Source organism: Jaculus jaculus, chromosome 5, assembly GCF_020740685.1.
Source record: "Jaculus jaculus isolate mJacJac1 chromosome 5, mJacJac1.mat.Y.cur, whole genome shotgun sequence".
Lineage (NCBI taxonomy): Eukaryota > Metazoa > Chordata > Mammalia > Rodentia > Dipodidae > Jaculus > Jaculus jaculus.
The window spans coordinates 32,326,894-32,343,430 of NC_059106.1; the positions used below are offsets into that span (position 1 = coordinate 32,326,894).

The 16,537-nt window shown below is 41.8% G+C and overlaps 1 protein-coding gene across 1 annotated transcript in view; it reads left to right on the forward strand.

Moving 5' to 3' along the window:
* The window catches only part of Gad2 (glutamate decarboxylase 2), a 75,944-nt gene that overhangs the window by 6,965 nt on the left and 52,442 nt on the right, over positions 1 to 16,537 (forward strand). Inside the window, exons 5-7 of the mRNA XM_004659761.2 lie at positions 352 to 442; positions 969 to 1,081; positions 6,159 to 6,274. Of these exons, the coding sequence (XP_004659818.1) occupies positions 352 to 442; positions 969 to 1,081; positions 6,159 to 6,274 (320 nt within the window). The remainder of the gene's footprint in view (positions 1 to 351; positions 443 to 968; positions 1,082 to 6,158; positions 6,275 to 16,537) is intronic.

Consider the following 16,537-nt stretch of genomic DNA (forward strand, 5'->3'; position numbering starts at 1 on the left):
CTTGTCTTTGAGTGATTTGGGTTGCCATAATACTCTAGTTTGCAAATACATTGAAAGCATGGTAGGGCATAGTCTAGTGTCCACATTGTAATCTACATGTTATTTTTATAGAATATAATTAAAAGAGGGTTTTATAGTGTGTTTTAAGAATTAAATACTAAGCCTTTGGTAGCCTCTGTGGTTAAAAGCAAGGTTGCATGAGTGTGTATGTTTTCTTGTGCACACACATGTATTGGCATATGGGATTTCTGACTATGCATTTTCTATTACTAGACACTCTCTCAAGACTTTTGCTAGGAAAATTTCTTATCACTGGTAGCAATTTTGATTCTGGTATTCTACTTTATTCAGGACATCCCAGATATTTTAATCAACTTTCTACTGGATTGGATATGGTTGGACTAGCAGCAGACTGGCTCACATCAACAGCAAATACTAACATGTAAGTAGGTGAACAAGTTTCTGTGTGATTAAGCTAATTACCAGAGAGATTCTTTATCATCCATGACAATGATCAGAGATTTTTCCTCTTCGGTGAAAAGCTTTTAGCATTATGTAGCCTCTTGCTTAATAAAAAGTGATTCTGTTATATCTTTGTTTCTGTCAAACTACACAAAACTTATTAACACAAAAGAGACTATGGGCATTTTGATTTAAAATTATTTGTAATGTAAAAAAAAAAATGGACCCAAGAGTTGCCTTTTATCTAGCCGGACTATAAAATGCTCTTTATTCAATATGATAAACCACCCAAGCATGTTATGCCAGTAATTGACTGCAAGGCTATAGAAAAAAAAAGAGCAAAACTTTTTTAAGACCTTTTAGAAGTGACTGTATTTCTGCCTAATGTTATCATTCTCACATCCATGAATATAAGCTTTGAAAAATAAAATCATTCTATAGATATTTTCACAGTGAATAATTTCTTTCAGCTACATATATAAAATGTGTCCATTTCTGCATTCCAGGTTCACCTATGAGATTGCTCCAGTGTTTGTGCTTCTGGAGTATGTCACACTAAAGAAAATGAGAGAAATCATTGGCTGGCCAGGGGGCTCTGGTGATGGAATATTTTCTCCTGGTATATATATATATTTCAATTTTTCTTTTTTTTCTTTTGATATGCCTTTGTTGTGAACCTAAGAAAAATAAACAACTGATCCATGTTTATGATTAGGTAACCTAGAACTGTATACTAATCAAGAGAATTAGCATGACTATGTACACGTGGCCCTTGAACACACCTCCAAGCTAACTAACTCCATGCTCAAACGTTAGTTATTAGTGTGCATAGGAGCATGAACATAGATTGTATTTACCCGTACTTCTACTGTTATCCTACACACAGGGTATATGTATACTGTGGAATAAAGGAGATTCTTGATAAGGAATCTGGAAGTACATAACAAGGCAGATCTACTCAACAGAGCACATGTACTTAATCTACTCTGAAATTACAAGCAGAGCAGAGTGCCTGGGGAGATAATTCCTTAGAGCTAAAAGAGGGTAGTCACTTTTTAAAGAGATTTCTCATTCTTTCTTTTCTTTACCATGCCATCCATTCTTTCCATCTTGCTGTTTATTGCCCACCATTGCATCCTAAGCTCCATTATTTGTACCTCTGCTAGCCCAGAGAATCATCCTGAAACAAAAATCTGTGTCCTTGATCCTGACTGTGCCCTTGGCTTGATGTGAAGACAAATGAAAGTTGGGAAGGAAATGCAGAGTCACTGACCCGTGGAAATAAAGCCTGGTGAGCAGACCAGCACCTGAGCAGTGACAAGAAGCAGGTGTCATCAGCACACCGAGACAGGCAGGCAAGGCCAGAGTCACACCTGCCAATGTGCCAGGCACAAAGTTCCCATCTCTCCTAAGAAAATGTACAAAGATAGATGAAAGGGGAGGAAAGAAAGAAAAACTGAAAAAAAAATAATTAAAAAAAAACCAGTGACCTTAAGGCCATGACTTAAAATAAGCATGGTTGTCTATCAGCTCACATATGCAAGTTTATTCAATATTTTTAAGCATATAGAACTTTTTCAGATTCTAAAGGAGAAAGTTCCATAGAAAGGATAAGTAACTCAAAAAAAAAAAAATCACTGCAGGCTGGGTGTGGTGGCGCACACCTTTATTCCCATCACAGGGGAGGCAGAGGTAGGAGGACCACCATGAGTTCAAGGCCACCCTACATAGTGAATTCCAGGTCAACCTGGCCTAGAGTGAGACCCTATCTCAAAGAAAAAAAGAAAGTCACTGAACACCAGCTGTGATGGATTTTAAGCCGTCTTTCTTTTCTAGTAAATTTGCTACTTTATTTCCTTTGGAACTGAGTTTATTTTGTCTTTATTTCCTGAAACTGACATATTTTTCATGAAGAACCAGATAGAGTTAGAAGATCAACACCATCTACCTTTGTTTCTCCTTTCTTTGTGCATTTCATCCCTTCCTTTCTCCTCTCCTCTGGCTCCCCAGACTTGGAATTGGAACCACTGTTTCCAACTATGGGACCATTTTGCCTCTTCAAGGAATAGTTGGCAAGGTCTAGAGACATTTTGAATTATCATAACTGGGGAAGGAGAATGTGCTGGCACCTGGGAGCCAGGGGTAACACTAAATATAGTACCCAAGGAAAACTTCCTTACAAGGTAGCCCAAGATGCCAACTGGTGCCAAAACTGCAAAGCCAGGAACTAGAGGGAAACTTGCCTTAAAGGCTTCCTTGAGTCCAGTATCTTATAGTCAGCCTTTTAGACTGGGATCTTCTCGGAGCCGACTTGACCTGGATTCTACTCATCCTGTGTCTCTAGGGCCCTGAAAGTTAGGAGCTGCCCTCCTTCTGAGTGGTAAGATGCTGGATCTGGGTGAAGGTTGTTCTGTGACAGGTGGCCTGCTTGGTCCAACCCAGGGCTCATGAGACAAAAGTCATAACACCACATGGGTCATTCACCTTGGCATAGCATTTCTGCTCCTTCATCACCAGGAAAAAAAAAAAAAAAAAAAAAAAAGCTTACTGGAAACATCCACACCATGGGCACAAAGGTGTCTCTCTTGGAGTGGGAACAGGAGACAGCACCTTCAACCTGTTGTATGGTCTCACATTTGCTAAACCAGCATATCCATTTGTATATCTTGCATGCCTTTCTCCTAAACAGCAAAAATAAATAAATAAAACCTGAGCTGCTGGTTAGCCCTTAGGAAAGTTCCCTCTGCTTTGCTTATCAAGTGAGGGCCTACCTACACAATCAACATTTTTCATGTGAAATCCCTGACACATTTAGGGCAACACAGGAAAAGTAATTCCATATGGACCTAAATTGTGAAATAAGATTTCTTTAATGAATACACTTGTATTTCAGTGTCTTTGAGAGGAAAGAACTGTTCAGAAGAATAAACAGAGTAGGATGAGACAAACTTGGATATGTATCTTGCATTCTTTAAGAAGCCTTCATTGATTGACAGACAGGACCATTAACAGTAACTTACATAGTTTGTCAAAAGTCTGTTCCCGGGCTGGGGAGATGGCTCAGCAGTTAAAGGCACTTGCTTGCAAAGCCTGCCACCCAGGGTTCAATTCCCTAGTATCCATGTAAAACCAGATGCATGAAGTAATGCATGTGTCTGAAGTCTGCAGAGAGACAGGAGACCTTGCATGCCCATACACACATACACATGCCAGTATGCACACATGCATGCACATACTCATGCTTTCTCTCTCATGAATAAACTTAAGATTTTAAATAAAAGGTTGATAATTATTCAAAAAGAAAATCTCTTCATATCGAGCATGGTACACATCTGTAATCCCAGCATTTGAGAAACTAAGACAGGAGAACCATAAGTTTGAAGTCAGCCTGGCCACATAGAAAATCCTGTCTTAAAAACAACAAACAAAGCCGGGCATAGCGACCCATGCCTTTAATCCCAGCACTCGGAAGGCAGAGGTAGGAGGATTGCCATGAGTTTGAGGCCACCCTGAGACTCCATAGTGAATTCTAAATCAGCCTGGGCTAGAGTGAGACCCTACCTCAAATAACCAAAAAAAATAAAAAACAAAACAAAAAAAAAAAACAATAACACCAACAAAAAGTCTCTTCAAAGGAATTCCAGCCAGAGAAAAATTAATTGAAGTTCCCTTAGTGACTGAGGTGGGGTGTGAAAGGTCCCCTTGTAGTTGGGCCAATTTGCCCTATCTGAACCCTTTTAGCTTGAGTCTTTGAATATGAGGATTCAGTTCAAAGGAGAGAAAACAAGGTTTCCTCCTGTGTCAAAGGGAGATAGAGGTCAGACCTTAAATTATTTTCCACTCTTGACCCCTTTCATTTGAGAAGTTCTTACATGGCCCTGGGTTTGTACTTATATGAAACAGGCATATAAAATGAAGTTTACTAACAATAAATTATAAAGAAATTTATTTTAGCTGGGCATGGTGGCACACGCCTTTAATCCCAGCTCTCAGGAGGCAGAGGTAGGAGGATCATCGTGAGTTCAAGGCCATCTTGAGACTCCATAGTGAATTCCAGGTCAGCCTGGGCTAGAGTGAGATCCTACCTCGAAGAACCAAAAACAAAAATTAATAATAATAATAACAATAAAAATAAAATAAAATAAATTTATTTTAGAACAATTCTTTGATATATATATGCATATATATAACTAGTTATTAAAGAAAGAAGAAATTTGCACATTAATGAGATGGCTTGCTTACTTGTGTTTACATAAGTCTTTCCTAATTATTTACATTATAGGATGCAAAGAATCCAGTGGTTTTTTTTTTTGTTTTGTTTTTTTAAATTTATTTTTTTATTTTTTTATTTATTTGAGAGCGACAGACACAGAGAGAAAGACAGATAGAGGGAGAGAGAGAGAATGGGCGCGCCAGGGCTTCCAGCCTCTGCAAACGAACTCCAGACGCGTGCGCCCCCTCGTGCATCTGGCTAACGTGGGACCTGGGGAACTGAGCCTCGAACCGGGGTCCTTAGGCTTCACAGGCAAGCGCTTAACCGCTAAGCCATCTCTCCAGCCCAGAATCCAGTGTTTTTAGAATTGTTCCATATTTTGATCTTGTTTCAAGGCTGGGAATGCCACTTTTCATAAATACATAATGTAAAATGGCAGTATAAGTTTCAGGAATGACCAAGACCATGGAGAGCACTCTGAGGCAAAGATGGAAATTTTTATTCTGGGAAAAACATGAGCTGCCAGAACTGACTCTCAAGAGCAGAGCAGTCAACTTGGGGTTACAGATAGTGGGCTTTATAGAGCTCTTCAGTTGGGGGAAGGTGAGGAAGGGGAAGTAAAAGAAAGGTTTCTTTAGAGGAGAACTAAGATAGCCAGGGTGTGACACCAGACCAGTAACCTGGTGTCCTGAGAGATAAGGGGGCAGGACACCTAGACCTGGGGTATTGTTAGGCAAGGAAGGGATGATGGCTCGGTGGTTCCTTGAGGAATGTGGATGACCCACTCCCTGGTTTCTGTCACCCTCCTGGTGTCCTCGGTGACTCTATTTTTTCCCGACCTAAAAGGCAGTATATATGTAGGGTCATTTCAAATATTTTTGGCAATTCTGTCCTAATCCCAAACCAAACTTTATGTATTGATTGTTTATAAAAATCATTCAGCAATGCAAACAATTTTAAAAACCAAATATCCTAACACAATAAAATCCAAGGATGCATTAACTCAATAACTACCTGTTAAGGCATTATGGTAGGAAAATATTAAAAGTCTGTTTTCCATAATTAAGCCATGTTATTTCTGTAAGAGCAGAAAATGTGGTGGGTACAAGAAAAACACTGCACTTAATAGCATACACTAGTCTTGAATCTTAGTTGAGTCGTTTCAGACAGTAGTGTGATACACAGTACAACGTGCACACGTGTGTTCAGAGCCAAGGCTGCAGTGAAATTGTAGTATGCAAAACGGACAAGCACTACCGCAAACACTTTGGATTCATTACCCATTTGATTTTGAATTAGTTTCTGTTGCATGTTCAGAAACCTTTAACTGTTGCCAAGCCTACTGCAATCTCCCTCATTAAATTATGCAAACCCACATTGGGTCGTAACCCACAATTTAAGAAGTTGTGCTCTGGGTCTGTGGAAATTAGGCATGTTGAGAAATTATGCTAATGAAGAGTGTAACTGTTGCTATGCCTTGTAGGTGGCGCCATATCCAACATGTATGCCATGCTCATTGCGCGCTACAAGATGTTTCCAGAAGTCAAGGAGAAGGGAATGGCTGCAGTTCCCAGGCTCATCGCCTTCACGTCGGAGCATGTATGTGTTTCCATTCTTTCTAACTTTAGTGTTATCTTCCATGACGCCCAGGTTGAATGAATGATGTCTGGAAACGCTACACTTCTGACGTCTTCCAAGAGAGTAAGGGGAGAGGACAGCTGAGTGGTCCACGGGAGCATCTTCCTGGACCTAAATCTTAGGAAAACAAAGATATAGCAAAATACCTTTCACCCTCACTCCATCTCTTCACTTCTCTGTAATGTGTTTTGAGGGAAGAGGAGAGAAGGAAGGGTTAGTATTAATTCATCCTGACCATTGAGCTGTGTTCCATATAATCAAAACTGTACAGTTCCCTGCACAGTCTCTCTCTTTAAAAATTTACTTATGGGCTGAAGAGATGGCTTAGTGGTTAAGCGCTTACCTGTGAAGCCTAAGGACCTCGGTTCGAGTCTCGATTCCCCAGGACCCACGTAAGCCAGATGTACAAGGGTGGCACATGCATCTGGAGTTTGTTTGCAGTGGCTGGAGGCCCTGGCGCACCCATTCTCTCTCTATCTGCCTCTTTCTCTCTCTGTCACTTTCAAATAAATAAATAAAAATAAAAAAACAAAATATTTTAATCAGCTGATTGGCCAGCTATTCAAGCATCCTAGTGCCTGGAACTATCTAACTCTAATCTTTGGCTGACTCCATTCAGTACTGTCTTAGCTGCTTTTCATCACTGACCAAAATGTCCAGTAGAAACAACCTAAGGGAGGTGGAGTTTTTTTGGGTCACAGTTTGAGAGGATTCAGTCCCTCACGGTGGGCAAGACATAGAGGAGCAGTGCAGTTCACCTCAGGGTGGGCCCAGAAGCAGGGAAAGGAGAAGACTGGAGCTTGCCTCTTTTCTCCTTTGTTCCTCCTTTCATCCCATCCAAGCCCCTGTCAATAGTGATCCCCACTTTAGGCTGAGTCCCCTTCCTGCAAGCCCAGTTGATCCTCTTTGGAAACACCCTTCCACACACACCCAGAGATGTACCCGAGTCTCCTAGATGGTTCTAGATTGAGTAAAGTTAGCAATGAAACTTCACAATCAAAAGTATTGTGAAGAAATGGCATTGTGGTCTTTCCTGTCTTATCTTTGGGCAGATGTGTTTTGGTCAAGCACTGGCTTCTCCCTGCCACACTGGGCTACTAGTTAGGTGCATCTTCCTTGTTGAACAACACAACTCAGAAGTTCATGTTCCTTCCACTGCCTTCAAAGAGTTCACACCATTCCTTCCTGGTACCACACAGGCACAAGCTGATCATGTAACTGAACAGCTTTCACCTGCTGGACAACCAGCTTTCTCTCACATCCAAGTGCAAGGCAGCAGATGCTGTAGCTGACTGCACAGCACCTGGGGTCCGTCGCAAGCTTTGCAGTGAACTTCATTCTTCAGCCTGCCTCATCAGGAGATGGTTTTTTTTTGTTTGTTTTGTTTTTTAGTTAATCTTCTTTAAAGATAAAATCAAACATAATTTTTCTTTTCACTATTTGACAGAAGTGGCTCCAACATCTGAGAAATATTTCTGTATGCTCAGCTCCAAAATGCTCAGGTGGTCTTATATTGGACATCTGCTGTGTTGCAGGCTAAAAAGAGGTTGATTCAGCAGCAAGCTCTCCTGTGCTGCCTCCTAGATGTCTGTCTGGCTTCTCCATGAGTTTTATGCCTCACACCTTGAGTTCAGGCTGTGTTGTAAAAGAATAACTTTGCTTTCCTGTCTTCTCTTAGTATTTTTAACTTGGAGTGTACTCCTTCATTTCTAAGAAAAAAAAAAGGCAATTTAGCTTCTCATCTCTCCACGCACATGACTAAAAATGATCATTTGATTGTGAACTTTTCCTAAAATACCAATGGATCCAGCTGTAGGTTTATTATTTTTGACAGATGAACTATTGTTTTCTAATATAATACATATTAGATATGTTTAACACTTGACAGTTTACAAAACACTTCCAATAAGTATTAAGAATAAACTCATTTGATTCTCAGAATCTTGTGGGACAGATAGAATAGATATTATTATTATTGGAAATTTTAAAACGAAGTTAGCTATGTAGAGAAGATCAGAATCAAAGCAGTTTCCTAGTCTCCAGATCACCAAGGCTCATACTCTTGACCCCTGTGGAAAACTATTAAGAGATTCTGTATCAACATCTTCTAGAAAACAGTTCATCTAACATTTGTTATAACTTACTATTTTGTACCTTCCCTAATCCCATGAGTTTTTTTTAATATAATTTATTTTTATTATTTATTTATTTATTTATTTATTAAAGAGAATGAGAATGGGTGCACCAGGTCCTCTAGCAAACAAACTCCAGACACTTGTGCTACCATGTGCATCTGACTTATGTGGGTACTGGGGTATTGAACCTGGGTCTTTAGGTTTCACAGGCAAGCATCTTAACCACTAAGCCATCTCTCCACCCTGCTTATTTCTTAATGTAAATGTGATACTAAAGTGTGACTCCCTCCCTGTACCCAAAAGAAACCATTCTTACTGTCCGAGAGCTGTGCTAGAAGGACCATCAGAGCTCAGACTCCTTGAGCCATCCACCCAAATCATTCTAGAGTTACTGGTGAGCCCTTCCCTTGAAGCTCAGGAGTGGGAAGTCACTTGATTGCCATCTCTAGTTCTTTTGGGCCCTAGCTCTCAGACCACTAGGTTTAATTCATCCTTCCTTGTAAATTCTTCTGGCTTTAGAATGAGGGCATGTATTCCTTTGGTCTTTTCAGATTCTATAGTCATCTGCTCCAGAAATAGCTCTGAGATAGATGAGTTTTAAAAAAAATGACCAAGTCCTTTTTCAAATGCCTTTTCTCCAGACAAAACAATATCAGGCCTTGCATGGAGATGGGGGCTTTTCTCTTCCACAGAGAAAAAGGAAGGGCTGCTCTGTTGATCCAGTGAGGAGAGGGGTTGCCAATGGCTGGGGCAGGGCAGATTAATGTATCTTTCTTCCTGTTCTTTGAGAGGTTCCCAAAGCTCAACACTTTAAACAAACAAATAAGAGCCTTAGAAAATACTTGCCTCACGTCTGTGACATGGTAAACTTTACACAAAGATTAGGTACCTTTGATGATAACAATCTTGTGTTCGGAATGGAAGGATAAGCCCCAGAGATGGAGTAGGTTGCACAGTAGGTGTCTGCCCTATGTTGTGCAGCTGGTCGCAGTCATATTTATAGCCTCAGTTTCCCAATCATGCAGCACTGCTCTTTCAACTACCAGGTTGGATGGCTAAGACCCCTTCTGTGGCTGGATGCTTCAAGTTCACTGGTGGCATCTTGCCTCAAGTGCCACTTCTGCCATTTTGGTTTTACTACTAATAATAGAATTTCCTGATCTACTGAGCCAGATCAAGTTAATATTGTTTCTTCTATTCGGAGCACTGGCTTCATAAACTGTCAAATTGAGTTAGAGCTATGGAGATATCAATAATATTGAGATATCGAGAGACTCTGTAGCTATCCCACCCAATTGGAAATTTCACAGTCAAGAAGAAGAATCATCTTTGGTTTTCTACATTCTCATTCAAATTCATTTTCTCTCTCTCTCTTCAAAGTCTATCTACATCTGTGGACTAAAGCTTCACCTAGCTGAATAACATTTTGTGTATTCAAATTAATTGCCTTCTTTCAAACTTTGAGTAGGACTAACTTAAACAGAGTGCTGCTGTGACAAACATTAGAAGCAAATTAGTCACTGCACTAAAACACAGATGATATTCAAGCCTCGAATGAAAAGTTTCAAGAATACTTTCCTGCAAAATAGAGCATCCCCAAATCCAGAACTGGAAGAGCTCACGAGGACCATTGACTTCCACATTCAGCCCTTGCTGAATCTCACCACTTTCCCCACATTTTCCATGACAGAAAGGCTTAGCAAAACTTGTTCTGATAAGGGAAGGCAAGATCCTGGCTCAGCAATTCTCATCTGTCACTTTGAATCCCCTGAAAGTGCAAACCATGAGCATTACTTCACACTCCTCTGATTTCTTCACATGGCACAAGCTCTTTCAGAAACAGTGTAAGACCATCGAGGAAGATGTTCCCCACAACTGTAACCAACAGCAGGTTCTCTTAGGCCAATCATCAGGACAGATTCCTTCCACTGCACCCACCAAGCCCAGCCAGTACCTTCTGAAATGGTCATCAGCAAATTTTGTAAAGTACCCCATGGTGTTCTGTGGGGAGGTGCTTTAGAAAAAGGAGTTTCATATGTGACTAGTTAGGAGGGTTTTGACTCAGACATGGTGGCGCACGCCCTTAATCCCAGCACCTGAGAGGCAGAGGTAGGAGAATCACTGTGAATTCAAGGCCAGCCTGGGACTACAGAGTGAGTTCTAGATTCTAGCCTTAGCTAGAGTAAGACCTTACCTTGGGTGGGGGGTGGGAGGGTGGAAGTAACCACAAATGCACAAAAGATAAAAAAAAAAAAAAGCAGCAATCCAGACAGCGCCCAGGGCTTGTGATGCCACCCATCAGACACAAGCCTAGCTTGAAAGGACTGAGAACAAATGAAAACGTGATTATGTCAGCACCACTCTTCTGGCTTTTTTCATATTACTCTCATCTAGGCCTACTGTTAGGAAAACACCTGAAAGCCTTGCTTAGGTGTGAGTGACTAAGACTCAGTATCACCTCTCCTGGAGGTATTTCCATGGCAGTGAAGAGAAAAGTACTCAGCCAATTGGGCATAGTTATACCCACCAAACAGTGAGATGAATGCCATCCTTCCTTCCTTCCTTCCTTCCTTCCTTCCTCCCTCCCTCCCTTCCTTCCTTCCTTCCTTCCTTCCTTCTTAGGGGTTCTGAGGCAGACTCTTGGGAGTACAGACCCCCTGCCTGACCTTGGAAAGGAAACAAGGAGAAGGGTCTGGAAGGTCACTTCTACCAGACTCCCTGAGATTCCATGCCATGTCAGATGACTAGCTCTCCCTTGCTTTGAGTAAGAGCCAAGTCAGAAGTGGCTGACAGGCCTATTTTGTCTTCAGGTTAGTATGTAAAGTTTATGAGTCTTGAAATTAAGTAGAAATGGTAGCAGGTCTTGCTCTGCCACCTCCAGAGGATAGCCTCAGGTGAGTTACCTCACTTCGGGCTCCTCCTCAGCAACGTGGGCATGGTGCCCCTAGCCGCACAGCTGTGAAAGGCGAAGTGAAATGTCACATGTGAAGGGTAGAGTCCGTATCCTCAGTGGCATGCCACAAATGATGGCCAACATTGCTGTTATGACTAGCCGTCCACTGGTGGCCCACAGAGAGAAAGAACTGAGCCCATCCAGGGTGCGAGGTGGAAGCTACAGGAAGTAGTGAGATGGGGAAATATCTGGGGGAAATTACTTCCTTCAGACAGCTATGTATTCATTTCCCAAATACTAGATCAATGCCCAAGAATTCATAGCCTTGGGAGAGATTAGATTCTCTACTGCAACTGATACAGTTTTCAGGTTTCCTTACAAACTCCATAAGGCATATTTTTATTTTAAGAAATAAAGTAAGAGCAAGAGAGATGGCTTAGCGGTTAAGGTGTTTGCCTGGGAGGGTAAGCCAGATGCACAAAGGTGAAGCAAGCACAAGATCACACATGACCACTAGGTGGCACAAGCATTGGGAGTTCCATTGCAGTGGCAGAGGCCCAGACAATTCTATCTCCCTCTCTCTTTCTCTAGGAAGGAAGGGAGGGAGGGAGGGGAAAGAGAAAGGAAAGGAAAGGAAAGGAAAGAAGGAAGGGAAATAAAGTAACTGTAAATTAATTTTGTTAGAAGAGTTAAAAATCTCACTAGACGAGAAGGACTCGAGAAGGAGTATGTTTCATGGGTACTGGCAGAGAGCTGGGCATCCGTATGTGCGATCTGCATGTCTGTATTCGTCACACCATTCTGCCCAGAGAGGAATTCCTGCCGCAGCTCAGCAAATGCTAGTTCAAGCTAAGAAAACCATTAGCCTAACCCAGTTCACTTTATCTCAGATCAGATTTTCCATTCAGTCTTCTCAGAATCCCAAAGTCATGGAATAAATTGTTTATTGGCAAAAAATAGCTCAATGTACACATGATATCAAAGTTTCTGCTTGCCATCAAATATCATCCTTGGATCTCTTTTCGTGTTAAAGAGGTTTCTACATCAGTATGAGTAGTGCATTCCTTTCTTTAAAATCTTTGTATGTGTGTACACACCAGTGTGTGCTCATGTAAGCGCATACACACCAAAACACACACACACCGAGAAGTCAGAAGACAACCTCAAGTGACAGTTCCCTGACTTCCACCTTGTGTGAGGCAGGGTCTCTTGTTGTGCACTGCTAGGTGTGACATTATGGCCAGCCTGTGAGCTTCCAGGGATTCTCTCAGGAGGGCTGGAGTCACAGAGGTTCAGCACTGCATCAGGCTTTACATGCACTCTGGAGAGCCAGATTCAGGTCAACATGCTTGCATAGTAAGCACTTTTACCCACTGAGCCATCTCTCCAGCCCTATTCTGTTCTTCTCTCACTCTCTTTCTTTCCTTCTTTCTTTGAGGCAAGCCCAACAGACTGACCTTTTAATGAGAGAGGGAATTGGCATGCCAGGGACTAGAGAGATTGCTCAATGGCTAAAGATGCTTGCTTGCAAAACATGATGCTCTAAGTTCGATTCCCTAGTACCCATGAAAAGCCAGATGCACAGAAGCACATATGTCTGGAGCATGTCTGCAGTGGAAAGAGGCACTAATACACACACACACACACACACACACACGTGTGTGTGTGTGTGTGTGTACATGCATACATCTTCCCTTCAAACTTGAATCTTTAGTTTAAAACAAAAGTCATGTAGATTTAATATCTATTGCCCTTCAGTGGAAATATGATTTAGTTATAAATGAGCACTTAACTCTGTCAAGGAGTGGGTGTATTGCTGTTTTCCAGGTCAGAGAGAGAAGATGCACTCACCAGCTCATTCCTCAACCATCCTATTGAAAAGTAGAGTATTATAAAAATCTTCGTTATTGAGAGACAAACATGAATCCTTGCAGCTTCCATTTTTCATTATAATTTTCATCTTCTGAAGCCCCCAAAACAGTCTGTCCCCCAGCCCGACATGGGCACATCCATTCATCTATGAAGGCTACTTAGGCCACAGGTCCCAATGTCCACTGCTCTTGCCAAGCATCTGCTGAGTTCTCCCTTGGCACCTGGTATCCAGGCTCCTCAGCATCCGTAAGGAGGTTGGTTTGGGGATGCTGTTCTCTGGTTCATCCACAAGTGGTCCCATTACATGGAGCTGAGAGCTGAGGATTCTCATCAGCAGAGAAGAACAAGCCATCTAACTCGTCCCCGTTTCTTCCTCACTGGGTGGTACCTTTCCCCCCTCCATGTCCTTCCTCCCCATGGGTGCCTAGCTATTTGTGGCTACCACCTAGCTATATTTCTGTGCTCCCTTTCCTGAACATATGAAAAGAATTTGTGTTTGGCCTAATTTCATTTTACTTGCCATGCCTCATGTCACCTTTCTTCCACATCTTTAAGCTTTCTATCTGGGCATGTGTTTTTCTTCAAATCTGCATCTAGTACAGTGATCACTTATGCCGTGTAATTGCTCCTTATTTGAGATATCCCTATTCTTCCTCACTAGAGACCAGGCCAGAATGTGCCTCTCCCTGGCCAGATGCGCTGGATCCCTCACTTAGCCCCAATTTGCCAATGTGCAGCCTTAATGCTGCATCACTCCTTCTCTGAGAGGTCTGATCTGAGGAGTTTTTGTTTCCTCAGTGGGAACAGCTGGCTTCTCTGCTCTGTGCTGTCCCACAATGACAGACAGCCCTGCCGCACTCTCACCTCCTGTGCCAGGCCAGTCTGGCCTCTGCCAGATACAAAACAGAGCAATGGTCTCTGTGTGGGGCGGGGGGCTCATGCATCTTTGCAAACCCAATTAAGCTTTTCCTGCACATTCTCAGGTATCTTAGTAACAGTTACCCACTTTGTCCTTCTGAGGTTGTAAAATGAAGCTAATGGCTCTGCGTCATTACCCCCACTACACTGAGCTTTTAAAACTCGTCCCTTTGGTATGTTTCCTTTATTGGCTGGTGCTATATGCTGCTGTTATAAATAAAGGTGATTTCTTTATTAGCCATGTCCCCTAAAAATATATGTGTTGAGCTCATGTACCCCACAGTTAAGAAGTCAGATGAGCTGGAAACGGGCATGGCATTTGAAGAGAACCGTGCCCTCTTTGGAACCACAGCTTAAAATTCCAGTCAGCAGCCCTTTGGAGATGTAAATTGAGGAAGCAGCTCTCCTTTTGGACAGCTTAATGACCTGTAGTTAATAGTAGGAGGCTGATGGGCACATGCCTTACAGCTGGGCTCAAGTCAGTCTTTCTCAGCTCTCCAAGTGGAATAGGATTACAGCCATTGGTACTCAGAAACCAGAGTCAGTAACCAAAAACAAAGGTTGAGCCTTGAGTGGCCTTATTCCTGTGGTCACCCCAAACTGGATGGCCATATGAATAGTACATAGCCCCTCCAAGAACCCCATGGGAGAAGAGGGCTGAAGTTAGGGCCAACTTCTCTAGAGTATACACTGTATCAGAAAATTGGGGCAAAACCGAATATAGTTTCTGGAAACTGGAAATGGGACCACGAGAAGGAAAAAGGTCTTAGGAGGAGTTGTGGGGGGAAGAAGAAAAGAGGATCATAGAATATATGTGACATGTGACATGAAAGAGAAAAGGACGGGGGGTAGCAGGAGAAAGGGGTGGGGACAGGGATTAATAAAAGCCAAGTATTATGAAAATGCCATAATAAATTCCTTTTATGCTATTATTAAAATGAAAATATAACTTTGAGTGATATGGGAATTTGGGGTGTCTTTGAGTGCAACAGAACCTTTCACAGCTTTTGGTTGGGCAAGCACTCAGGAGCTAAGGTGCTGGATGGTTACAGCCACACAAAAATTTCACTGAATTAGTGGCTTCTGGACTCTTGTCTGTTGAATTTTGATGAATGAAACCTATACAGCAGAGGATGAGGTTTGTAAATATTATGCTATTGGGAGAGGTTATAGAGGTAGAACTAAGAGTTTAAGAGAAGGAAAGAACACAGAGTTCTTGGCCCAAGAGAGCAGGAGTGGGGTTGAAGGAAATGGGAAGGTCCACCTACCAACCCATATAGGGGTTTTTATGGCACTGGTTAGTGCAACCCCAGTGCGGATTTCTAGACAGGAGATCCAATTTTAATGCTCCAGGAAAGGGAATTGCCCTTCTTATCTTTTCTAGAAAATGGGCACTCTGTTAGGAAAGAAGAGATGTGAGAAGGGACTCAGGTTTAAGGTAAAAGAAATGTGGGGAAGGAACCCTATTAGGTAGAAAGAGAAAAGGAAAATTCATACCTTTCTGACATTTCTGACCTCTAGCAACATGGAACAACCCAGATCCTCCTTTTACAGGCTCAAAAACATTTCTCACTTTTTATTTTTTGGGAGTACTTGTTACCCCTAATAGCAATGTAAGTCTTTAGTTATGTAAGTCTTTAGTTAAATTTTGGTTCAGAGTTACTCTGTGCTAGGGTCACAGATCCAGTTACGATTTTCAATGTTTTATTTTTTCTTAAGAAGCCCAAATGAATTTTTTAACAAAGCAACAGTAGCAAAAGCAAGCCCATTCAAACATGGGCAAAGGAAGTGAATAGACATTTCTCTAAAGAAGACATACAAATGGCACATGAAGAGACAACCAGAAAGTGCAATGCATTACTATTTCACATTCATTAGGATTATTATTTTTAAAAAAAACAGAAAATCATAAGCCAGGCACAGTGTCCACACTTCAGGAGACTGGGGGCAGTAGAATCACTTGAGCCCAGAGAGTCAGTGGTAGCTTGGGCAACATAGTGAGAACCTGTTGCCAAAACAAACAAGTAAAAGAAATTCTAAGTGGTGGTGAGGATGAGGAGAAAATGGAACCATTTTGTACTTCTAGTAAGAATTTTAAATGGCATAGTAGTTGAGAAGAGCATTATAGTGGCTCCTAAAAATCAAAAGCAGACTTACCATATGGGCTACCAATTCTTTTTTTTTTTTTTTTTTTTTTTTTTTTTTTGAGGTAGGGTCTCATTCTAGCCCAGGCTGACCTGGAATTCACTATGTGGTCTCAGGTTGGCCTCAAACACATGGTGATCCTCCTACCTCTGCCTCTCAAGTTCTGGGATTAAAGACGTGCACCACCATGCCCGGCTACTGGGCTAGCAATTCTATTTCTAGGTATGTATGTCAAACAACTGAAAGGAGTGTCTCAAAGAA